Here is a 25,696-nt window from a genome sequence, read left to right as displayed (position 1 = left end):
GATCTAAGATTATCCTCCTTTCCTCCATGGCTATTTTTTTGTCTTCCATTGCCCTCTCCATCTGGAGTTTTTCCAACTCAAACTTCCTTGCTTCCCGCCTGTCCTCCAGCTCCTCTGGGGTCAAGTCACTGCTGCCCTGCCTGGAGGGTTCCCCCCTCCCCAAAGCACATCCACCCTAGGAACAGTCTCCTCCACCTCTCCACTGAGAACACCAGACTGCCCACTGACATTTCTGGCTGCTGCCCAGGCCCTCAGCACGTTTTGTAACTCATCCTTCCTGGTGAGGCCTCTGACCTGGACTTTTAGGTTCTTTGAAATTGATTTTTACTCCTTTGCATTGTAGGCTTCCAATCGATCCTCCTCAAAGGCAATTTCCGTTGATGCAATAGACGATGCAATTGACTCAGGCATGTTGAAGTAGCAAGTTCAAACTGGCAAGATCAAAAATAGGCCAAAAAGGAAAAGAACCTGTAGGTGGTACGTAATGGTCTGCGTTATGGTAGTAGTGCACACCAATCACTGTAAGTGAAGTGCAAACACAATCCTATCCTCACTGTTGACAACCAATGTTAGAAATGGGGGTCTCTAGTTGGCAAGGTCTTGCACCTTTGTCTAAGCAGGGACCCTTCTTCCTAGTCAGGATAAGGGAGTTACACTCCTAAAATAACCCCTGCTCACCCCCTTGGTAGCTTGGCACGAGCAGTCAGGCTTATCTTAGAGGCAGTGTGTAAAGCATTTGCACATAACCAACAGTAATACAGTGTAAGCACTACAAAAGGACACTACACCAGTTTAGAAAAATATCCAATATTTTTATATACTTAAGACAAGACCAAAACGATAAAAATCCACAGTACAGTACATTAAAAATCATCAATTATCAAAGTATCCTTGAAAAACAGTTCCTTGATGTCAATAGCTCCGTCCGGGGTTATCACGGCATTGTGAACAAACAAATCCAAACACTTCTGGCTGACCGCGGCGTCGCGGATCAGCTACGGGGTCGGGAAGACATGCAAACAGTACCTTTCAGATATGCAGGTCGTCGATGACCTCTTGTTGTCCCACGCGTTGCAGGGTGATTTCCTCTCTGATGGAATCACGAGCGCTGGTGCCGGCAGGCCTTGGATGCTGCGGTGCGAAGTGCAGCAGTGCGGCGTGCGGTGCCCTCAGGATACGGTGCGAGCAGCGGCTCGGTGGCAGCGTCAGATTGCATCATCGGTGAGACCAGGGTCGCGGTGTGAGATGAAGGCGGTGCCCATCAATGTGCTGGAAGGTCACGGTGCAGCAGCGGCGTCGTCGTTGCTGAGCGCTGTCGTCGGCTGACAAACAGGAGTCAATGGCACTGGCATCGGTAGGCCATGGCTGCGGTGCGGGAACCACGGTGCAGGCAGCAGCGTGGAGTCCAGCGTGGAGCGTCATCGTCGGGGATACCAAGGTGTTGTTGTGAAGCAAGGCAGTGCGGAGTGCGGTGACCACAGGTCGCGGTGCGAGCAGCGGCTCGGTGGCGGCATCAGCAGGCATCATCGGTGAGACCAGGGTCACGGTACGGCGGTGCGGCATTGCGGCAGTGCTCTCTGCGGTGCCAAAGCTTCGGCATGAAGCAAAGCGGTGCAGAGTGCGGTGCCCACAGATTGCGGTGCAAGCAGCAGCTCAGTGGCGGCATCAACAGGCGTTGTCAGTGAGACCAAGGTTGCGGTGCGGTGTTGCGGCGGTGCCCTCTGCGGTGCCTTCAGGACACGAAGTCGGCAGCGGCGTTGTAGACGGCATCTGGCTTGAAGTCTTTGCTGTTCCTGAGACTTCTTGAACGGGGGCAAGCTCTACCTCAAGCCCATGGAGATACTCAGCACAAGTAGAGAAAGTTCAGTCCAGCCCTTTCACTGCCCAAGACAGAGGCAGCCACAGCAGGTCAACCCAGCAAAGCTCCCAGCAAAGTGGTAGTTCCTCCTCACAGCTTCTCCAGCTTTTTTTTTTTGCAGTCTTCTTGATTCCAGCGAGTTTTTGGAAGTTTTTTCTATCCCCAATTTCTCTTTTTTCTCTAAAGGCAGAGAGGCCTTTGCCTAGTCCAAACCAGTTCTGGTCAGTCCTGGAGCACTGTCTTGACAAGACTCCTTCTTTCCTTTCACAGTGTAGGCCAGGGATATCAGACGCACCACAGGAGGTGGAGCCAGCATTGTGGAGGGCAGGCACAGCCCTATTCAGGTCCCAGGTGCAACTCCTCCCACCCATCTACATGTAGATATTGCTATTCAGCCCTGTGCTGACTCACCCTGTCTCCTGGAACCCCCCAGCCCCTGTCACTCAAACTCCAGACAAGGAATACACAACCTAGCAGAGGCAGGCTTGGATGGTTAGACAAGAAAATACCTACTTTCTAAAAGTGGTATTTTCAAACACAGAATGTTAAAACCAACTTCACTAAAAGATGCATTTTATCATTCTGAGTTAAGGCATACTAAACTCGACTTTCTACCATGTTCCCTGGGTCAGTTAGGATTATAGGATGTAATATTCAAACTGCACACTCTGGCCTATGGGGAACAGGTAGCCCTGCAATAGTGAAAAACGAGGTAGGCTGTAATTCACTATCAGGACATGCCACACATATCAGGGCATGTTTTACCTTTCACATACAATACACCCTGCCCACAGGGGTACCTTGGGCCTACCTTAGGGGTGACTAACATGTAGAAAAGGGAAGGTATAGGGACTGGCAATTGTGTGCACTTGCCAAGTCGTCATGGCAGCCCCAGGCTGCACACAGGCTCTGCAATGGCGGGCAAGAGTTACACTTTACGGGCTGTTTGCGTGGGTGGCACAATCCAGTGCTGCAGCCCACCAACAGCATTTGATTTATAGGCTCTGGCACTCGCAGTGCACTTTACTAGGGACTGACACATAAATCAACTAGGCCAATCATGGAAACACCAATCCATAACACAGTTTAAATGGAGAGCATATGCACTTTAGCACTGATTGGCAGTGGGAAAGTGCCCAGAGTCCTAAAACCAACACACACAGGTCAGGAAAAAATAGGAGGAAAAAGCAAAACGTTTAGGGATAACCCTGCAAAAAGGGCCATTTCCAACAGCAATGTTATACCCTGCAAGATTGAAAGTGATCATCGAGGAAAAGGCCAAAATGCATAATGACCCCAGACAATTGCAACAAGACCTCAAAAGGAAGAACAAAGATAAAGCCAGCAAGCATGCACAAGTGCCTGAAGACGATGGAGACATCATTCACAGCAGTCTAGAGCAACAGAACTGAAGTCGAGGGAACATGCGCAATAATCACTGCACAAGAATGAAGAACATTGGACGGATACAGCATCCTTAGTGAACAGTCGCTCCACTGGGGCACACTAAAAGACATCTGTATAATTATGTGACATAAAAGACTAACAGCACATTAATCCTCAATTTTGCTTGTAGCACCAACTGAACTGTAAGAGATCCAAAATGGCTGTGAACGGCTAGCTAAATTGTCGACTGCAACATTGAATTGCTCGCATATAGGACTCACTAAGTAGGGTGGAAAAGGCCATCAGAGAAGTATCGGAGGTCGGACAACCACCGTCCTCAAGTGTAATGCACATTGGGGGTTCTACTACAAGGTTTATTGGGGGGGGTAACAAAAATGTTCTAGTTCAGCCATGTCGTAGGTTTGGGGATGTGGTGTGGGAGGGGGTTGAGGGGCTTCTAGGTGAAATGTTCATAATCAATAGTAGTCAATCAGTGCATAGAGGTGCAGGTCAAGATACTTGGTTAAATGTTGAACGGACGATGTATTGTAACAAATATGAGAATGATTAACGGGACACAAATTGCCACCACTATCACTAAGTTCAAATTAATAACTTGGAACATGAGGGGCCTAAATGACCATCATAAAATCCGTAAGATAGTGGCATGTCTGCAAAGACACCAAGTAGATGTGGCAATACTGCAAGAGACTCATCTGGCTCCCAAACTGGCCTGTTAATGCAGAAAATAATGAAAGGTGTTCGTATTGCATCAGGGTTCACCTCACATGCTAGAGATGTGCTGATCTGGGTGCGCAGGAACTCAGGGTTGCAGGTGCGCAAGGTGGACATAGACTCGGGTGGATAGTACGTGTTAGCCAGATGCAATAAAGACATCTTCATTATACTCTTGGTCAGAATCTACGCGCCTAATCACGATGACCCGCAATTTTACCATTCATTGCATGGCAAAATTATGAGACACTCACAAATTCCTCAACTCTGGAGGGGGGATGTTAACTGTATACAAAACCAAGAACTAGACAGATCAAAGGGTCCCCCCAGTTGGCCCTCTATGGCTGCAAGAGCCATAACTGGAATGACAGAAGCTGAGGGACTAATACACGTTTGGCGCCACCAGCCATCCCTAGGCAAAGAATACACACATTGTTCCTCTGTATATGATACACATACTAGAATAAATTATTGGTTGGCATCGCTTGCACTGCTGCCCTTAATTTGCGAATTTGAACACATGCCATGCACATACTCGGACCACTCACCTGTTATGTTGTTGATGTCACTTAGTAACATGCACCCCAGAGAGACCAACTGGCATTTCCCACAATACTCCTTACTAGACCCAGTATTTCACACCGAGCTAGAGAAGGCTATTGATGAGTTCTTCAGTACTAACCTAGGAAGTGTCCCAAATATGAGCACCATATGGGAAACATTCAAGGTATACATTCGGGGGGATAACAATTTCAAAGCACGCCGGGGGGCTTCGCTTGATCAGAACACAACTAGACAAAGTGGAGACGGAGCTGAAGGGGCTGGAGAGTCGAGATGGGGAGGCGGTGGAGCCTGGACTACTCCTACAGATTAGGGAAAAAATCTGCAAATTTAATGAGCTAGCGAATGCTGAGATAAAGCATAAAACACACCACAGCAAGGATATATGCGGAGGGGGATTGGCCCAACGATATGCTGGCAACACTGACACGACCCAATAGAATAGACAAAGACAACCCATCAATATACAATGAATATGGAGAATTATTTGGTAGTACACCTAGGATAATAGAGGCATTCAGTACCTGTTATAAAAAGCTGTATACCACGTGTGAAGCCAGTGCAGACAAGACTGACAAAGATTACCTCGCCCACATAGCGATGCAATTGTTAGACAGCACGGACAGGGAGTGTCTCATAGCCCCACTCCACTCTACAGAAATCATGACAGCATTAAAAGATATGCCAAATGCTAAGGCACCAGAGTCGGACAGCATGACAGTGGCTTTTTGTAAAACGTATCAAGAAAGGCTGATACCGCATTTGATTAACCTGTTTGAAGAAATAGCAAATGAGGGAATAATGCCACCCTCTATGCGTGAGGCCACCTTGATTATGCTATTAAAACTAGGTAAACAGGCAGACCACTGCTCTTCCTACAGACCATTATATCTGCTCAATACAGTTGCAAAGCTCTTTGCTAAAATATTGGTGAATAGAATAGCACCTCTACTGCCTAGATTAGTGGGACAGGAGCAAGCCTGATTTGTTCGGGACGCTCCCTCACATACAATTTGAGAACCCTCTTCGGTACTATTGCCCGTATCGATCTGATTGGTAGAGCTGCGGCCCTCTTCCTGGACATTGAGAATGTTTTCAATTCGGTTGAATGGAGGTTCTTGTATGCAGTCCTTAGGAGGGAGGGAGTGGGCGAAGTATTCCTAAAATTAGTTGAGGTCCTGTATACGTAACCCTCAGCATGTGTATGCATCAATGGGTCACTCTCCCCACCGATAAAAATCCAGAGGGGCACTAGACAGGGCTGCCCTCTCTCTCTGCTGTTGTATGTACTGGCGGCGGAGACCTTGGCTCGCGCCATGAGCGAATATCATGCACATTGGAGTATAAGGTTTCCAAAACACAATTTAGTAATCTCAGCGTATGCAGATAATACCTTACTGTATATTCGCAACCCTGAACATAATCTAAAACCAATGCTGCAGAAGTAGAGCACTTTGGTTGACATTCAGGCCTACACATTAACTGGCACAAATCAACAATAATCTCACTTACACCTAACACTGATCCCATCACAACTGATTACCCCATAGAATGGACCACTGACCCCATATGTTAGTTAGGGCTACAAATACACACTGACCCAGAGGTGGTAATACTGGAAAATTAATGGCACGCAATACAGAGATTCACCAAATCTGTTGACAAGTGGATTAGGCTCCCTCTATCCCTAATAGGCCGCATTGCACTGATGAAGAAGATCGTACTCCCATGGTTCCTCCTTCTTTTTGCGAACATCTCAATTGCATTACTGAAAGCATTTTTTCAGAATCTCCTAACTATTCAGATACAACCTGCCTGGGCCGTGAAACAGCCCCGGGTCAGTTGGGATCATTTGGCAAAGACATACTCAGCAGGGGGCCTGAGCGCCCCGAACCTTGAAATATACTATAGGGCTACACAGTTGTTGCCTGCCTATTACTGGATGCACAGTCCCCATAACCTCCCACAACTTTATGTCAAAAGGGAGGAGGTTACCCCTGTCCCACTACCTAAAACACAGCTGAGCAGGTCGCAGTGCAAACTTCCAACAATTGACCTGGTTGGGAGCACCAAGACTCAGTTGAGGAGAATGGCAGATACTCAGCAAATTGAACTTTTATACTCTCCCAAGCTGCCAATTGAATGGTGTGATTGGTTTCCTTTGAGCAGGGACAGGGCAGTTACACAAACACTAAACACACTAAAAATAGAACACATGGGTGATGTCTTTCTCGATGATACAGTAAAGACGTGGGAACAAATACTAACTAATGAATCTCAGGTATCTATGCTCAATGCATATCAATACCACAGGGTAAGGCAATCACTGCAGGCCCTACTGGGTGATGATTTGACAGAACCACTAGAGATAAAGCCAATGACATACCTCCTACAGGCTAATTCCCAGCTGCACGGAATCACAACGCTATACGCATTCTCAAGAGGACATAACACTCAGGCTCTGACCAAGACCCAGCAGGGGTGGTAAGAAGAGTTAGACACAGAAATTACTAGGGCGCAATGGGCACACTACTTCACGAATATAAAATCTTTCTCATAGAATGGAAGACATAGGCTGATACATTACAAGTACCTACATAGAGTGTACTAAACCCCAGCCTGATTGCACAAACACGGTTTGAGAGAAGACGACAGTTGCATGAGATGCAGGGCCAGTGACGCACAGTTCACTCATTTAGCGTGGGGGTGCCCCTGTGTCTGAGCTCTCTGGAAAGAGGTGTTCACAGTTCTGCTAGAGATGCTAGAGATCCAAATACCAGAGACCCCACTGGTAGCATTGCTTGGGTATGATAAGGGACAACATAAGTCAGGCCACAAACTGGCGGCAATCGAACTGCTACTAGCAAAACGAAGAATAGCAGCAGGGGCGGCCTTAGGCATGTGCAAGCTGTGCACCTGCACAGGGCCGCCAAACCCCAGGGGCCGCCACGAGGAATCGGATACAATACATATTCGTGACGGCCCCTGGCAGGGATTTGGCGGCCCTCTCTTCCGGGGCCCCCTACCTACGCTCCCTGCACAGGGCCACCATGAGCCTAGAGCCGCCCCTGATAGCAGTGCCCTGGATGCATGGTCCACTGCCAACGCTGGCTAGCCTAAGTGGCGCAAGGATCTGGCATACTATTCCACACAGACAGACAACTACAATACCCTCATTCCAGTCCGTTGTAGACCTAAAGATATCTGGGGACCACTCCAGGCATATTTGGCACGACAGAGGCTGAGGATGAGGAACCAAACAGAACGGGAATAGGCTAAAGTATAACTAGAAGAACAACGCACAGCCAATGAACCCACTACCTAAATACATCTATTGCACACGCAGGTGCACGGGCAACAGGAGGGGGAGCACAAATGAGACACTTGAGTTGCACCCAGAGGGGACAAAGAGATGTGGAAATAAAATCTAACATAATTAAAATGATCTCAAATGTGTTGAACTGTTCGATTTTAGAAATAGTAATGGCACTAATAGCAATAAACAATATGTACTGCTTGACCAGCTGTTTTAGCTAAAAAAATATTTAAAAAGTTTCAACGAAAAAAACTATGATCATATTATCAATGCGTGCATATATAGAGAGTTTTTAAATTTACAGTTCATAAATCCACTTCTGATTACCTTGACAATATGTCAATATATTGGTTGTCAATATTATGTCATTGATGTAAGTATTTGCTGATAGAAAATCCTTTATATTCTGGAAGAGCGTTGAGAGAAATTGTGCCAAACTCACTAAACACAATTCTAGGTTCAGCAGCCCAGCTGAATAGGGGTTGGGCAAGTATTCTCTGATGTTTCACAATAGTATTCATACTTTTCAAAGTTTCGAAATTTCCCAAACCATGTGTCTTTCATTCTTTACTTTACCAATTGTTACTATAGTCATATCTACGGCATTTTCCTCAAGAGGGTGAGGAGACAGAATATCTCACCTGAAATCTTCCACACAGTACCTGGTTGTCTTTTCTCCTGATTGAGTTTCTCTACAGCTGTCCCTCTTGATAAAACTCACATGCTCTCTGTAAAGCTCTGTGTCTGCAAATATGTTCCCTCTGAGTACCTGGGCCCTAATTCATGTTTTTGAGCTCTTTTTGCTTTTTGCAGTCACTGCACCCACCTGCAAGGGGATGTCTGGGGGGTCCATAGGAACTCATTTGGCCCCTGCAGAAGGCTACTCTCAGGAGGTGCACTGACAGTTCACCCCGACAGCTTCTTTGCCTCTGCTCCCGTGTTGGTATTACGGCGCAGGCGCAGAGGCAAAGGGATTCACTCATTTGCATGGGGCACACCCCCATGAAAATGAGGGAACGCCCCCTTGATGATAGCGCTGGTGCTTAACGTTCACCAGTGATATCGATAGTACAGAAGGGGCCGCACAAGCATCTGCACCCCCGGGGCACTGCATGTAATACAGCCCCTGATCTCCGCTGTCTCATCTATATGCCGCAATGCTTCACTGACCAACTTCACTCTGCCTTTTTCAAATTTCTCCTCTCTGGAACCTTGATTCACTTTTCTCTCTGTCTTCCACCTTGATGTCTGAGTGGACAGAGTCTCCCGAGATGGATTAATTAAAAGCAGACCTCAAATTCCAGATGAAAGTAACCACACCTGGCACCTCACTTTTAGACAAAGAAAGGCTGTGAAATCTTTAAGGGCATGGGGCTTTATGTTTCTCTGTAATATCTACAATATGGATTATTTCTTTAAATCTCATAAAACACTAACTCCCACTTTAAGATGCGATTGTTCTGCGCTTGTAAATTACGTGGTTGTGTTAGGTCTCCGTTTGCACAAAATGTCTGCCCCTTGGTATACCACATTTACTGGCAAAGATTGTAGCATCCCTAGCAACGGCTGAGGCGCTTCTTTGGTGACAAAATATGAGTGTGCATTGCTAGGGTGCCAGACTGCTCCACAAAAAGGATACCAGTACAATGTTTGCAATGACTGTGGTACCTTCCTGGGTGTCCTGCTTATACTATATGCAGCAGAGCTGCTAGCTCTTAAAGTGAACAGCATTTTTACATTTTTTTTTTAGTTACAGACATATGGTCAAGAAGAGCTGCCCATGTGCCCAAAATGTCAAAAAAGGTATTTTTAATGCTGACATCTGCGGGCAAGTAGACCCTTCCTTAATCCTGTCCCTCCAGATTGGCAGCAGGTTGTCTTTGCAGGGGAACAGCTGCCAGTACAGCATGAAAAAGCATTTTCTCCGGCCATTTTTAGGTCTCGCCTAGGCAGCGCTTGCGCTGTCTCGTTGAGACATGCAGTATATACTTTAGTGAGTGGAAGACCACCTCTTTTTAAATAGTTGTCTTCATTTTTTCTCCAGTGTGCCTTTCAAACCTTCTGCAGTTGGTATTGGTTAATAGTGTTTTAAGTCCCTCCTTTTGGGCTCTTAGCCACGCCTATGGCTATTGGCCCCTTTACTTGTATTAGGAGCGTTGTTTTGGTTGTTGTACTTTTTTTTATTTGAAGCACGTGATGATGGAGTGCCTCCCAGGCACAGAAACTTAGTATTCCTGTTTGGCCCCCCCCCTCCGGCGCTCTCCCGTTCGTGCCTTCCGCTGCTCATGTAAAGCGCCACCCCCTCCCGCGCTCTCCTGTTCGTGCCTTCTACTGCTCATGTAAAGCCCCGCCCCCTCCCGCGCTCTCCCGTGCGTGCCTTCTACTGCTCATGTAAAGCGCCGCTCCACTCCCGCGCTCTCCCGTTTGTGCCTTCTACTGCTCATGTAAAGCGCCACTCCCCTCCCGCGCTCTCCCATTCGTGAAGCGTGCAGTGCCCGCTTGGGGTCGAGTTCGTGCTACATAAAACTGAGGGAGCGGGAGAGTGCGCCTTGACAGCTAGGACAGGCAGCAGGTTCGGGAGCCACCGCAGTGTAAAGCGCCGCCCCCTCCCGCGCGCTCCCGTTCGTGAAGCCCTGCAGTACCTGCTTGGAGTCAAGTTCACGCTACATAAAACTGAGGAAGCGGGAGAGTGCGCCTTGATAGCTAGGACAGGCAGCAGGTTTGGGAGCCACCGCAGGGCAGCATGTACAACAGTATGTACCCTATTTCATCGAGCCTCCCTTACTAATATTACAACAGACATGTCTATGCCCTTGCTGCCTGACTCCATGATGGTGGCCCCTGTGGGGACAGACAAAGGGCTGGCAGGCAGCAGTCCTTCTTCCCCGTCCGCACCTTAGGGTCACGCGATCGTGGGCATGGCTCCTGCTCCTACTGCATGGAGTCTGGACAAGCTGAAGTTGGCGGCGAAGGCCAGAGGTGGGTGCGAGGGGAGTCCCGGGTGGGGAGAGGGCAGTGAGAGTGGGAGGGGTGATGGAAGCAGGCAGGATTCACCGAGTGAGTGAAGGGTTACGGTGACAGGCACAGAGTGGGACAAGGGCTCACAGTGATGGGTACGCAGGGTGCCAGGTCACCTGTCTATCAGGGTGATGGGACACAGTGGGGCTGTGAGGGGTACATTTCACCAACAAGGCCTGGGGGCACTGTGTGAGGGTGTCGGGGGTCACCTGTCACCAGTGTATGGGGTCTCTGTCACAGGCACAGAGGGGTGTATGGGGTACTGGGGCATCACGCTATTAACTAGATGTGGGGTCACCTGGTGATTGTAGGCGCACATGGCGTGTCAAGGGGCCACCTGTCACCAGTGCATGCGGTCTCTGTCACAGAGTGGTGTCAAGGGGTTACCTGTCGCAAGCGGTGGATTGGGGTCATTGAGTGAAGGGTGACGGTAGTGAGAGGCATGGGGCCATTGATCAGTAACTGGGCTCCCATGGGGTGTGAGGTGGGCGTTGGTTTACTGGGTCAGACACTCTACTAGTGTCCTCCTCTAACAGGACATTTAAAGCACGTCACCCACCCCACCCCCCACCGTGAGTGTATCCAGATGCTAAGAACTTGCGCTTGTTAGACTGGGGCTGGATAGCTTCAACCTGGAGCAATGTTGAGGTGTAGAGCAGCATCACACACTGGGCTGAGGGGCTTAGCCACTGGCAGGACTCTGCATTGTCTCTGCAGATAGACGTGGTGAGGGGGTCACTGAGGCCCTTCGGCACAGCGAAGCCAGGGATAGATTCATGTCTGGCTGTACCGACTGCCGAGGGGTAATGCTGAGAACTGCAGAGCTGTCAGAGTGGACTATGAGGCTACATGCATGCTCCTGATGGTTTGGCCGAGGCATTAGAATCCACCTGGTCTGGGGATGTGTTAAGTTTGAGTAGTGGGGGCAGATGTTCAGCTGAACTGGTGGGAATTGGGTATGACCAGACAGATTTGAGTCTGGCCGGGTTTTGTGTTTCATTGTTTTATATTTTGAGTGAGTGCATTGATCTCTCTGAACTTTTTATCACTTGCTAAAATGATGCAGGAGTTTACCAACATAGCAAAAATGTCTTCCTGTGTGGGAAGAAATGATTATTATATACTGAGCATCTGGAATGCAATGTTCCCAGCACCTTAGTTATCGCTTTTCCTTTGGATTGCACACCAGCCAAGACCGGCTTTAGGGCTGTGTCACCGGTGCACTGGGCGATGAGCTCCTGGGTAGTGTGTTTTGAAATAGTTTATGGTTTTAAATTAGACTGCTTGAGTTCCTTGTGTCTTGTGTGTCAGGTAATTTCCAGACAGCAGTCAAAGTGGGAAAATAATTCTGGTGATTAATGTTTTTGCTGGAGAGTGAGAGTGTTTTGTTTAGTGATAGTTTTGACTCATCATAAAGTAGCGCAAAGGCTTATTATGCCTGCTGCAAAGAAAGTGTACCATGCAAATCACACGTAGCTAGCTCAGTGAGTAACTGCCCTAGTCACACACATCCGTTTGGTATTTGCACTTCATTAGCTACATTAGTAATGTAGAGCATTGCTATTTATTGTCATCAAAGAGATGCATGCAAACTACAAGGTATAAGTTAGAACATTGTGTTTTCCCCACTCTTTCATTAGCCTAAACTTCCTAAAATGGGTTCATTTTGTTAGAAATAAATTCTTACTAGAAATGCCACTCCAACCACAGTGTTAAATTTTAAATCCTGAGTCTGTGTTTGGAAAAAGCAAGCACTCTTAATATATACTGCCTACCAGTATGGTTGTCTTGTGACTCCTACACTATGTAGTCCTCTTTCTCAAATTTTACATTTCATGCACACTCATTTGTACACGTGTGATTCATTCTTTCTGTATAATGTGGGTGGAAAGTAAAGTGCTCTAATACTCTACGCTGCTTTAATTAGTGCTACAAAACAAATGAAATACGTGTGAGAGAGGTTGCCCTTTCTCTGCCTGGTAAGGTTGCCTTCCTTACCCCTTCCAGATACTGCGAGTGCTGAGTCTGGCTTCTTCCACTGCAGGTGAATTCTGGGGCTGTGAGTGGCACTAGGCCCAATTTTCTCATCTCCCACAAGCACCACGATCAGTGGTGTTGTAAATCTGCCATTGGTTCCTGTGCAATCTAGTGGGAATGGACTTCTCTCACCTATATGGGCAATTAAAGATATTTTAAGAGAACAGTGATAGTTCAGGGGTCACATATGTTTTTAGTCTTGTCCAGCACACTGTTGTGTTCTCAAGGCCTAGGTTACTCTGGAGAAAGAAGAGCGGGAAAACTAATTATTCAAGCTTCTATGCCACCCCAAAGGGGAAAGTCTGTTAAGTTGAGGGGATCCTTTTGGGCACACAGCACGTGGAGTTTAAAAGGAAACACCGGAGAATAGCATTGGCAAGTGTGTAAGTTAAGCCATCTATTTTTGGGTGACTTATGTTAAATATAAGATTCTGATCCTAAAAGTTCAGGGTTTAAGTCATTTCTATCTCCATAGCATTATGTCTGCTTGGTGGTCTCTTTTGTTATAAATTATTCCAGTACTCATCAGGATATGTAAAAGATTAATACATTTTTTTGAAACCATAAGTGGTCTTGAGGGTTCTTTCAGCTCTTTCATAATACATTTATGTTTTGTGGCAAGTGGCAACTCTTTTCTTAGGACCAGGATGACCTGGAGAATCACTCTACACTTTGCAGACACAGCTATTATGTTAAAGTTTGCTCATATTTGTTAATGTTTGTGAGCTATTTTCTCAAGATGTTCTGGTTATATTCAGGAGAAAAGAATTCCAGGTCGTTGAGTTAAGAAACTGAATCTCCTATTTATGGAGAAATACTTGTTTATGCCTTACTTATGGTCCCCTGCATGATGTAACGTGAGCATTTATTTTCTCTAAAGAAGTCATCTTGCTCTCCCTTTTCTCAGGAAGATTATATACAGATCTTGTATTTTCAGTGATATAACCACCGAAGGCCCTGGTTTTATATTAAAAGCAGAGCTTTGGACTATACCATTTCCCGCGGAGAGGCAATATTTCTCTCCATGTGTTACCATACATGGCATGTCACGCAGGTGGTTTAAACTTTCCCTCCATGTTAAAGAACAGTAGATGTTTCAGCACCCAGGCTAATGTGCTGCATAGCTAAATACATATAAGGTCCCAAAGGCGAGACCGATTGAATTGCAAATGCTTGTTCCCAATTGTATTTACCAACTCTGATCTGCGCTGGGAGGGGCTGGAACAACAGCAGTACATATGGCATATCACCCCCTCCCCCTATTGCGACTGTAGTGCTTTGGATAGTGTCTCCTACCCTTCTGAAAATACAAGTAGCTGACCAGAATGGCCCAAGTCTTATGGCTTTACTTACAGTTTGAAGAACGGGATACTCTGTCACAAACGTATCGGATGCATCTTTTGCCATATTGCAAGAGCATTATTCCACATAGAACACGTAATATAGCGTAAGGGATATCTGTGTTTTGACTGAGTATATCGACAACAAATAAGTCCCCTATGTCTCATACTTTTGCTATAACCATTTCAATGCCTAAGTTACATCTTTCTACAACTTCTAAAATACTTAGTTTGTCTTTTCACCTAGGGAGACTCTGGAGGCCCTCTGGTGTGTGAGGAGGGCGGCACTTGGTTCCTGGCCGGCATCGTGAGCTGGGGAGACGGATGTGCGAAGGCCAATCGCCCCGGAGTCTACACCTTTGTCCCCGCTCACACTGAATGGATTCGGAGATATGTGACTTTCAACACCGCTAGCACTAGCACCTTTAGGGGGACATCCTCTAGCATCTTCTGTTTCTATCTCTCCTTTCTCCTTCTTCTGTTGAAAGCATTCTGAAATTACATCGGCATTGTACCCTTGAACACTGTACAAAGGTTTATAGGGCCTTAGTTAGAGTCTGGAGGCCAGGTTATTACGTCAAAAAACATAGCAAACGCACAGTCCGCCATCTTACAGGTGCATCATGGCGCATTATACTTGTAATATGGAGGACGGGAAATCCTTCACGTTTGTGCAGAGTATCCTGTCTCCAAACTCTGATGGAAGCCCTTAGTAAACCCAGCATTAGCCACTGTAGAAAATAACTGCTTGGTCATGTGCCTGAATTTCACGATTAGTATCCACACTCCACTCAAGGATTGGCCATTTCTGGGCAGCTCAGGTGTTTTCCTCCTTGGCCAAACACAGGTTCAAAAGTGGGAACAGACCCGCTCTCAGAGTGTTAATGCCCTTTCATCTCCAAGGTCGACTGACAGTGCTCCAGTGCATCCCCCAGGGTACATGCGAAAAGTATCCAATCGGCGACCATACACCACAACTGCAGTGAGTCCCCCGGATGTTGGAAACACCACAGTCTCCAAAATGTTCTCTTCTGTCCTAGTAAGTCCCTGGTGACATCATTGGCCTGCATCACCACACCCGCTACTGTGGGAAGATCACGGGTGAAATAACTGTAAATGAGTCGCAGTGTGCTTATACTGTGCTCTGGGATTACAGCTGAAGAGGTTACTGAGATTACTGCAACCCACAAACTCCTTCTGGATTTTGGATCCCAAATGAAAGGAGCAAAGTTTACTAGGCGAAGCACTTACTGATAAACAAATGTATTAGGCTCACCCTTGCATTTATTATTAAACGAGGTGGGAAATGAAGAGGGGGTGGGAAAACTATGTGCCAATAACACATACACATCAGAGTACAGTGAAGCAAGGATCAGACAGTTGTTCTGAATAAAAACGATTTTTTTCATTTTTACAGAATTGTGTTTCATTAAAAATGAAATTTGAAGTCTTACGCATGCACATGTACACACAAACACACAAACTCACACACACACGTTCCACCGAATGGAGGCTGAGCCCATCGTCTGAGAAGACAAAATGGCACCCAGCTCTGGAGCTCACCTCTGCCACACTATCAAAAAGCACATGCAGCATTGTAGCTCCAGAATTGCACAAGCTTCACCAAAATTTAGCAATGCCTCTCTTGACGTTCGTATACCGTCTGTGCAGCAAGAGCGAGTATGTGACTGTCATCAAAGAACTAAAATGCAGACTTCAAGTACAGATTGGAGCGTTTTGATTTTTTCCCCAGACTTTCATTATCCTAATGTTTCACAAAAGGTTCATTTGGGTAGAAATAATTTCTGATTATTAAAGAGAACCCCCAACCATGGTATGACATTTCAAAATTCTGAGTTTCTGCTTCTCCAGACCAAGCCCCCCTAAACTATACTCCCTACCTGTATGGATGACATATAAATCCTACCCCTTGTAGTCCTCCATCTTATGTAAATGTTTCCTATACATTAATTTATACATATATGATTGATTGTCTCTGTAATGTGTGTGCAATGTATAGTGTGCTCTGAGAGAGAGTGGTTATGGAGACAGTTAAAGGGTGGTAGTGCGGGAATCCATTGCGGTTGTGGTCATTGGGGGGGCGCCAAAAATCATTGTCGCACAGGGCGCCACCAGTGCTGAACCGGCCCTGGAAAACATTTGGCATTAATTTACCAACACAAAAAACACACAAACTGATTTTAGAAAATGGAAGATGAACACATGACTTAGCAAGAAAGCAGGTAGGAAGAAAGAGAGCAAGTGGCTGCCAGCTTCACCACACATTCCCACCCCCACACCAACAAACACATTCATAAAATAAAAATGATTGCACAAAATCACCTCAGATTTGCCATGATATCCCCATCCACAAGCTATTAATGTCCCCAACACTGCAGCAGCGAGCATCTAAAAAAATGAATAAAATTAATTAGAATTGAGAAAACATATTTGACCTTCAGAGGACTAGTTCACCAGGCCCCAAACAGTAAAACACCACAAGATAAACAGTAATATTGGACACAAAACAAGGGAAATGATGAGCTATATCCTCAGCCCTTCACTCAGCGAAATACCCATTAACCTTAGGCTACACCATTCACTTTTGTCCCCACTCCATTTCTCCCAACATGGTCCTGACCTGGGCCTGCATCCAACCCCCTCCAAATATACAAAAAATTCAGACATAAATAAGAAAAATCCAAAAACAGCAAAAATGGATCATTGGTGGTGATCTCTCTCAGCCTCAGTCATTCATTTCAAATCTTTATTCAACTATCTAAAAGGTAGCCATAAAAGTACAGTCATATTAGATTTTTTTTTAAAAACAGTTTTAAAAAGACAGATACATTCGCAATTATTAAAATAGATCCATTTCCTATAATTTATCAGGATACATTCTCACATTAATAAGCATCAGAATAGGCAAGGCAATTTTATTATTTATGGAGAAGCATCAGCAGCGATAATAAAATCAATTCAATTAGTTTCTACTATATTCGCACATTTTCCCTCTCATTAATTGATTTCAAGATGAAAATGGCAGTACTATAGCATATCAGGGGGTCACATAGTGTCATCAGAAATTTCATTGCTACTTTATGTGACCTAATGTTATGGGGAACAAACAATGGTTTAAGATAAAAACATCTAAAATTCTGATAAAAGTTACAAAACAACATAAAGTGCAATGTGCTCTGTTTACTTTTGTTATCACACGGACATGGTACCTCATCAGATGGGTGAATCCTCATCTTTGGGAATGATACAAGATGATGAACAATGCTGTATCTCAATCTTAGTAGCACAAAACGGTGCTGGGCATACGACACATTTGACAAATAGTTATTATCACCATCTTCTAAGCTATATGATATATACAAAGCTACAGCAGGTTTATTTCTCTCAACCTTTAATCGCAGATCCGACCTGCATTGTAAATAGGAGTCTCTGATCTCCTTCTTTGTATGGGGCAATATTTTTGATGTCTCTGACCATACTGATATTTTGTACACATTTTCTAAAGAGGAAATAATATATAGCAGCCACAGAATTTTTAGAGCATTGTGAAAATTAATACAAGCTGAAATAATCGATTTAGTAAAAACCTTTTTTGCCCTTTCCAAATTGAGTCCCACAATAACAGTGGTCTAGCCAATAAATGATCCTCTAAAAACTGGAGACCCACCTCATAATGTGCAATAGTGTTTGAATGATGGTGGTAAGTATAACAAACGTTTCAAGAAAGAATTTTCTTGCGTTTGCAGGGCCTTGCTTTTTGCATGTCCCCAAAGTTCTGCCCCATAAAGTGCTATGCTTGCTCCTTTGGCTTTATATATAGCTACCATCTCATTAGTTGGACTTTTCCCTAATTTGGACGAGAATTTAAAAATACCCTGAGTTGCCCTGCTCATTTTAGCTCTGGTATTTAAGATATGTTGGGACCAGGAGCCAATATCCGAAAATAAAATGCCAAGATAGCAAAAGGAATTAAGAGTATTGATTGGCCTATTCTCAATGAAAAAAGTTTTGGGAGATTTAGGTTTGAGCCCAAAGATCATGGTATATGTCTTAGATATGTCGATTACCATTTTCCTTTGCATCATAAATGCTGAGAATGCGACCATCAGTCTCTGGAGTCCTACTGATGTTCTTGCTAAAAGTACAGCGTCGTCCGCGTATAATAAAATGTGTACCGTGCAACCTGCCGCCCTGGGGGCATCAGACTTTATTGTCTACAAATAATTATCTATCCCATTAATCAAAAGTGAGAATAATATTGGCGCTGGCACACATCCTTACCGTATCCCCGCCCCACTTTGAATTTGGATGAACATTCCCCCAGGGGACCAAAACGAACTTGGCTAGTTAAGTTCTCGTACAAGCGAGAAAGAAAGCCAATGATCGCCCTAGGTGCTCCCATGGCGGTCAGGGTTGGCCAGAGTAAGTTATGATCAATCAGGACAAATGCGCTACTTAGATCGGCAAAGCATAAATATATGGTGCCTGTCTTAGCTTTGGTATACTTGCTGATCAGTAACTCTAAATTAGTGCACTGCTCAATAGTCCCCAATCGCTTTCTGAACCCAAACTGTGCCGGACTCAAAACCGAGTACTCTAATCCCCATTCCTCAAGTCTTAGCAACAAAACACTACTCATCACTTTCAAGGCTGTGTCTAAAAGTGAGATTGGGCGATAATTTCTGGGGTCTCTTTTTCCCCTTTTGTACATATGGGTATGATTATTGATTCTCCCCATGTCATCGGGATTATGTCTGTGACGGCTGAAATAAATACTCAGGTTAGGATGGGTCCCCATAATAAAGGGGCTGATTTAAACACATCTGCTGGGACACCGTCCGGTCCTGGGGCCCGCCCCCAGGCACTCGCCTGGATTGCCTGGTGGACTTCCTCATTAGTCATATTCAAAGCTTGATGTCTTCCCTCTTCTGTCATCCCTAAAGATACTCTCATCATCTCCCCATTAATATTAAAAATTTCTGAGAAGTGTTTCACCCAGTTATCTGAAGAGACAAAAGAACAGAATTCTGGGATGTTATCACTCTTCAGAAAGGGGGCATTTACAGTTTCCCCAAAAAGTTTGTTATCTTTGGTTTTAGCTGAAATAAGCAGGTTTTCCCAAGCCTCAGTCTTGAGTATCTCTTTCCGGGCAGATGTAGCTGTTTTATACTCACGCCGTAGGGTTTGGATGGTTAATATGTCTCTTGGTGTTTTAGACAGGGCGTTCTTTAGGGCCTTAGGGCTTTAGTGCAAGCACCATCGAACCACCACTTTTTTTTTGTTGCATAAAGGCCCGGTGTTCTTTGTTAGAATGGATTTAATAGAATTTGTGATAGTACACAAATTCTCGGTCACCAATATTGGGATGGTTTACACCTGAAGACAGTATGATATTTCCCTGTAATTAGAAACAACTATTTTTCTCATAGTTAAGCATGGGTCAACATCCGTCCATTTTATTCTAACACCATTTGTCCCAACTGGATTGATGTAAATTGTTAGCTCAAATGCATCATTCCTTTTAACCCAAAAATAAAAGGTTAATTTTAACAAATAATAAGGGAACGACACTAAGATTGCCACACATGCAAATGGCGGCAGCAGATACTAATACATGGTCTATGGTGGAGTGTGAATTCCTCCCTACAAAAGTTGGCGTTAATTCCCCATTCTGACCACAGCCTCCCCTAAGGAGTTGGAAATCATATTTGGTAATCATCTGATTTAGTGCTTCTCCATAGTTGTTATGGCAAAAGTGATCAATCCGTTCTCCATCCTCATCTATGGGACCACATGCCTTGTTGTTAGATACTCTGCATGCCTGTAAAGTAAAATCTCCCGCCCACAATAGAATGTACTCCATTTTTACTGGAGATAGAAAGGTTTCTAGGCCATGATCAAGAGCTTTTACCACATTACCTCGTGAGGAATCGAATATATTGTTATAAAAATGTACAATTATTAGATCTCCCCCCCCCCCCCCCCTTTTTAGTTAACCACATTATTTGTGCATGGGGGCCCAAGGATACATCCTTTTTAACATTGATGGAAATTTTCTTGGAAATAAATATTTGTAATCCCCCTTTTGCTCGTCCAGCTTGTGATCTTATGGCTGCTAAGAAATGTGAGGAATATACCTCCACATGTATCGGACTAACACACCAAGTTTTTTGTAGACATATAATGTCGTGGCTAGAAATGGAATTAACCCAATCAGCATTAGTAGCCTTATTTGTTAGTCCATTCCTGTTCCAAGTTGCAAACTCAAACCCTTCTTTATAGGGACGTTCTTCCAGGTAGATGGTTGGTACACTTTCTGGGGTACTAACGTTCTCATCACCATTAGACTTAGCATCATTGGCTACTGCCAACCCATAGGTGGAGGGTACCTGCATGGGGAGTGAACACATTTTTGGGGATTATTGCCTTGTCTGGTGGGCTACAAAGTTACCTTTATCAGAACCACACTGGTGCTCCCTGGAATCCCCCCCCCAGCTTGTTTCGGTGCTAAGTCATTTATTATCGCCTAATCTACTCAACACTTCATATCTGTTGGACATTGCTAATTCCATGCCACGGGGTGGGTACAAACTTTGGGTAGCCCTCTCAATTGGAAAATTCGATACACCACTGCGGGGTTTATCTAGACTCCGCAAGTGGCGGTAGAAAAACCCCAATGGGAGTATGCTCACGTCAGATGTTTCCAACGGTAATCCACCTGTCTTTTTGAGGGTACCACCAACAGTTCTAGGGCTCTTAAAATTAATTATAACGCAGTCAACCCCAAGGTTTTTTTCCGGGAGTCCAATCCACCCTGCTCTCCTTCTGTGCAAAATTTCATGTGCTTTACTGGTAGAAAATAACTGTCTGTTACTGAGCCAATGGATTACTTTATTCATCAGATATTCTGTGGTTTCCCTAACCCCTGGTTTCAGAGGGGGGACGTTAACCAGAACAGACACATATGGGCAGCATGCTGGTGGCAAATTGATTATAACTAAGTCTTGTCGGGGCAGACCAATTTCAATATTAGGGGGATGTTGATTTGGACTTTTATTATACTGCACCCTAATGTCAGCCCTGGGTGGTTTACTATTAGGCTCTGATAGATTTCTACTCGACATCCCATCTATTCTTGTGCAAAGTAGGCCCTCTGAGTTTGGAGGCTGACCACCTATGTCCTTTTTTGAACCAGTACCTATTGGTCTGAGGCTCTCGGTCTGTAGCATTTGACTCCCCATATTGACATTTTTTAGTTCCTCCTCCACCCTGCATTGCCTTTCTTTGAGTGGGTTTACTAGATTACTAATTACAGATTTGTCATAAAATAATGTCCAAATATCAGAGTCCATAGAGTTATGTTCCTGATCCCCCCCCTGCTGGTCGAAAGAATTCATCTGGAGTTCTAAGTACAAGGGACTTTCTCTTCCGTTTTGCAGCTGGTTGGTGAGTCCTATTCAGGGCTTTGGAAACTCTCGGTGTCGTTAGATCTGGGAAGGTATGTAGTAGTTCCTGCTCTAGTTCGATCACAGTAGGAGTCTGGCATATAGTTGCGCTGGTGCCTCCTGCGGGCTGATCGACTTGGCCCTTATTTAAGCCCAGCAATTAATTTGCTGATCTTGGACTTTGGGCACTTCCACTGGCTCCAATCCCCCCATTATGACCTAGTGCAGAAATGGACAGACGCAGCTCCGCTATGTCGATTTCCTTAGATAGCACTCCAACAGCACTGGCCAAATAGCTATCGATAGTCGTGTACTTGGGCTTACTGGGTGGCTCTGCTGTTGGCTTTGTACCCCCTACTTTTCTTCTGACCATCTTACTATGTATGTTTTTCCCAGCTCAAAGTTCAAAATATGAAAAAAAAATAGGTTCAGGACAAGCTTACTCCACTCCACTCCTGGACCTCGTATTGCCCCACAGGCATCTGGTTGCAGTCTATGTTGGTCTGCTTTGATCAGCAGCAGTCCGAACCAATGGGGTGGGCCCAGCCCAGCCTCATCCAGCCGCTTATGGGCGGAGACTGGCCCGCCCGTTGCCCGGGCTTTGCTGGGCGCGGCCCAGGCATGCCCATGCGCATCCCGCGCTGCAGGAGCCCTGGCTGTTTTTTGAAGCGCCTCCTGGCGCGCACTGACAATGTCAGCGGCGTCCCTAAGGCAGAGCGTGCTGGGAGCTGTAGTCTCCTGGGGGCCATGGGCCACTAGCACGGCAACAGTGGCAGCAACAGTGACCGGGGTAAAGGAGGAAACACAGGCGGCTCCACGGGCTCTCCTGCAAGGTGGCTGCAATCAGGTAGTGGTTCCCCAGTCCATCAGTTAGAAATATGTTGCAAAGAACTGATCAGACTTAATTCTAAAAAATACAAGGGATGATGCACCAGTGTGCAGACAAAAAGTGAGGGTGAGTTATTTTTCCCACCAGTAGCCAAATACAAGATAACCTGATTCGCCTCAGAAAAACAGAAGTGTTTGGAGTATAGGAAAAGGAAGTTCCTTCTGTATGTCCACTAGCCTCAATCTTTATTGAATTGTCACTGCAATTAATTCAATTTCTGTAAGCTTGCACGTCAACATTGTTTGAGCACCCCATGTGGCATGCATATGCTTTGACACAGCTCCTTACATAAATTTGTATTTGAAAAAAAAAAAAAGGTTTTTAACTTACCACAGAATGCGTCACCAGCTCAGGTGAAACTGGAATTTGTCTTACTCAACAAGGGATTGGGAGAACCTACGTGAACGTCAAAAGCTGGTACAAAATCTGGTTAAGTCGAGAGAATAACTTACATGAAGCCTTGTGGTGGGCCCAGGAAGAAGATCAGTATTCTAGTTATGGAAAGTTTTTGAAAATGGCCTTGGAATAAACAAAGTCCGAAGATCTCTGGGCACAGCTCCCCTCCTTTCATGTTTTCCGTAGGGTGGCAAATAAAATGGCAAAACTTCATTCACTATTAGAGGACAAAACAAATTTGCAAAGAGGTCTCAAGCCAGGATGGTCCTGCAGTCCTATACAAAATTATGACCGGCTGAATATCTCAATACAACACATCCATACTACCTAAAACAGAAACTCATGGCCACCAGGTTTGGGCTCTTACCAAGTTTAGCGGATCAGCCAAATGGAGAAACTATGGTCCCACAATATGCATTCTATGTGGCGCAGCTAAACAAGACTTCATTCATTGTATTTGCATATGTCCTTGTTTAAAATCAACTCGGACGTGGCTTCTGAAAAAGGCATTTAATGATAGAGGGATTCTGTCTTGTAGAGCTGCAATAATCAAAGGTTTGGACTCAAAGGAGCCCTATTCAATCTGTAAGGTGATGAACTTTTTGAAACAGTTCGAACAGTTAACAATGAAAATGGACAACCAAATCACCTTGTCATTGATTGCAAGTCCCTCCGTTATGAACACATAAGAAGTTGCAGCAGGAGTTGCATTAATGAATTCTATATCGGGATTGGAATAGGTAGTAATGGAAGCTAATTTTTTTTTTATGTGGCATATAGGAATTGGACTATGCAGTTTGGTTTTAAGATGTTAGTTAGGGTTTTCAGATTGGTTTTTAAACGGATTCAATGTATTGTATTTTATATTTAGAAAGTCAGTAACACTGTACATTTTCTTATGAAATCTTCTTTTAATAATTTTCTTATGATATCTTCCTCTAACAATTTTAAGATGTGCATTATATTGGTATTTTCGAAATTGTTATGGTTTTTATTAACTGAAACAATAAAGTCTTTCTTCTTCTTCTTGTACTATTGTATTTTAAAGAGCTCTTGCTGTATGTGTGTGCGTTTAGAGGGAAAACAGTAAGGGTGAGCGGAATTTGCGAAAGTGCCTTTTGCAAAATATCGCGAAATGCCAAAAAATCTCCACGATCACGCGAAATTTCACGTGATCGTGGAGATTTTTGTGTGCAGCTGATTAATGCGTTATTGAATTTGACCTTCAACTCAGGCACCTGCTTTATTCATATCTGTAAGACTTACAGATATAAAAAAAGCAGGTGCCCGAGATGAAAGTCAAATACAAGTGCTTCCGGTTGGGGTTTCATTTTTGTGACAGGAGCATCGTGCCAGAATGAATCCTGCCCTGCATATTTACCCAAGAAGATGTCAACGTTTTGTGCACTACCTATACTCAACTGGAGTACTTTCTACTGGCTAATCAGTAAGTGCTACCTCGTTGGGTAAATGTATAGTGCTTTTCCTACACTACGGCTGCGTAAAGGGCCAGAACAGTTGTCTACAGCGACCATGTGTGTCTGTAATGTTGCCACAGCGCCGAAGGGCGCCGGGGTCCCTCGAGTGAGCTGTCCATCATAGTGGGGGAACGGGCGAGAAGACGATGCACACCGCTGGGGTGGGGGGTGTGGGGCCAAATGGGAGAGCTTCCATGCAGTTCACATGCCTCTTGTTTATAAAGGGCCAGAGACGGATCAGAGCAGCAGATGAGGAGACAGAACCTCCTGGTGTCAGGAACTACACAGGGATTGCGCTCGAGAAACTCATGGATGCACAGAGCTCCATCAAGGATGACAGCAAATCGTTGACGGTAGATATGGGGAGACAGCACACCTGCCTAGCCTCGACTGTGCTCATGAATGTTTTGTGCTGATTAGTACAGTGCTTTACTGAATTTGAGCTTCAACTGGGGCACCTGCTTTATTTATATCTGCAAGTGCTTCCTGTTGAGGTTTTATTTTTGTGACAGGAGCATCGTGCCGGAATAAATCCTGCCCTGCATATTTACCCAAGAAGATGCCACCGTTTTGTGCAATACATTTACTCTACTGGAGTACTTTCTACTGGCTAATCAGTAAGTGCTACCTCGTTGGGTAAATGTATAGTGCTTTGTTTCCCTACTCTACAGCTGCGTAAAGGGCGAGAAGAGTTGTCTACAGCAACCATGTGTGTCTGTAACTTTGCCACAGCGCCGACGGGTGCCGGGGTCCCTCGAGTGAGCTGTCCATCATAGTGGGGGAAAGGGAGGGAAGACGATGCACACCGCTGGGGTGGGGGGTGTGGGGCAAAATGGGAGGGGCTTCCATGCAGTTCACATGCCTCTTGTTTATAAAGGGCCAGAGACGGATCAGAGCAGCAGATGAGGAGACAGAACCTCCTGGTGTCAGGAACTACACGGGAATCGCGCTCGAGAAACTCATAGATGCACAGAGCTCCATCAAGGATGACAGCAAATTGTTGACGGTAGTAGATATGGGGAGAAAGCACACCTCCCTAGGCGACAATTTCCGTTCCCTCTCGGATCGTGGAAGTTTCAACATTTTCGCGTTCCGCGCGGAACGCTAAAATGTCGAATTTTCGCAATTTCCGCAAGAGGAACGGAAATTGTCGCCCACCCTTAGAAAACAGTTGAAACAACGCGGACAAAGACACGCGTGTTCCAGCATCTATGCC

General features: G+C 45.2%; 1 protein-coding gene across 1 annotated transcript in view; it reads left to right on the top strand.

Moving 5' to 3' along the window:
* The window catches only part of LOC146811667 (serine protease 27-like), a 399,615-nt gene extending 375,673 nt beyond the window's left edge, over positions 1-23,942 (top strand). Inside the window, exon 6 of the mRNA XM_085618639.1 lies at positions 14,499-23,942. Within this exon, the coding sequence (XP_085474765.1) occupies positions 14,499-14,747 (249 nt within the window). The 3' untranslated portion in view covers positions 14,748-23,942. The remainder of the gene's footprint in view (positions 1-14,498) is intronic.
* The last annotated feature ends 1,754 nt before the right edge of the window (positions 23,943-25,696 follow it).

The sequence above is a fragment of the Triturus cristatus genome, chromosome 7 (assembly GCF_964204655.1).
Source record: "Triturus cristatus chromosome 7, aTriCri1.1, whole genome shotgun sequence".
In the NCBI taxonomy this organism is placed as follows: Eukaryota; Metazoa; Chordata; class Amphibia; order Caudata; family Salamandridae; genus Triturus; species Triturus cristatus.
This window is presented reverse-complemented; position numbering and strand designations above follow the sequence as displayed.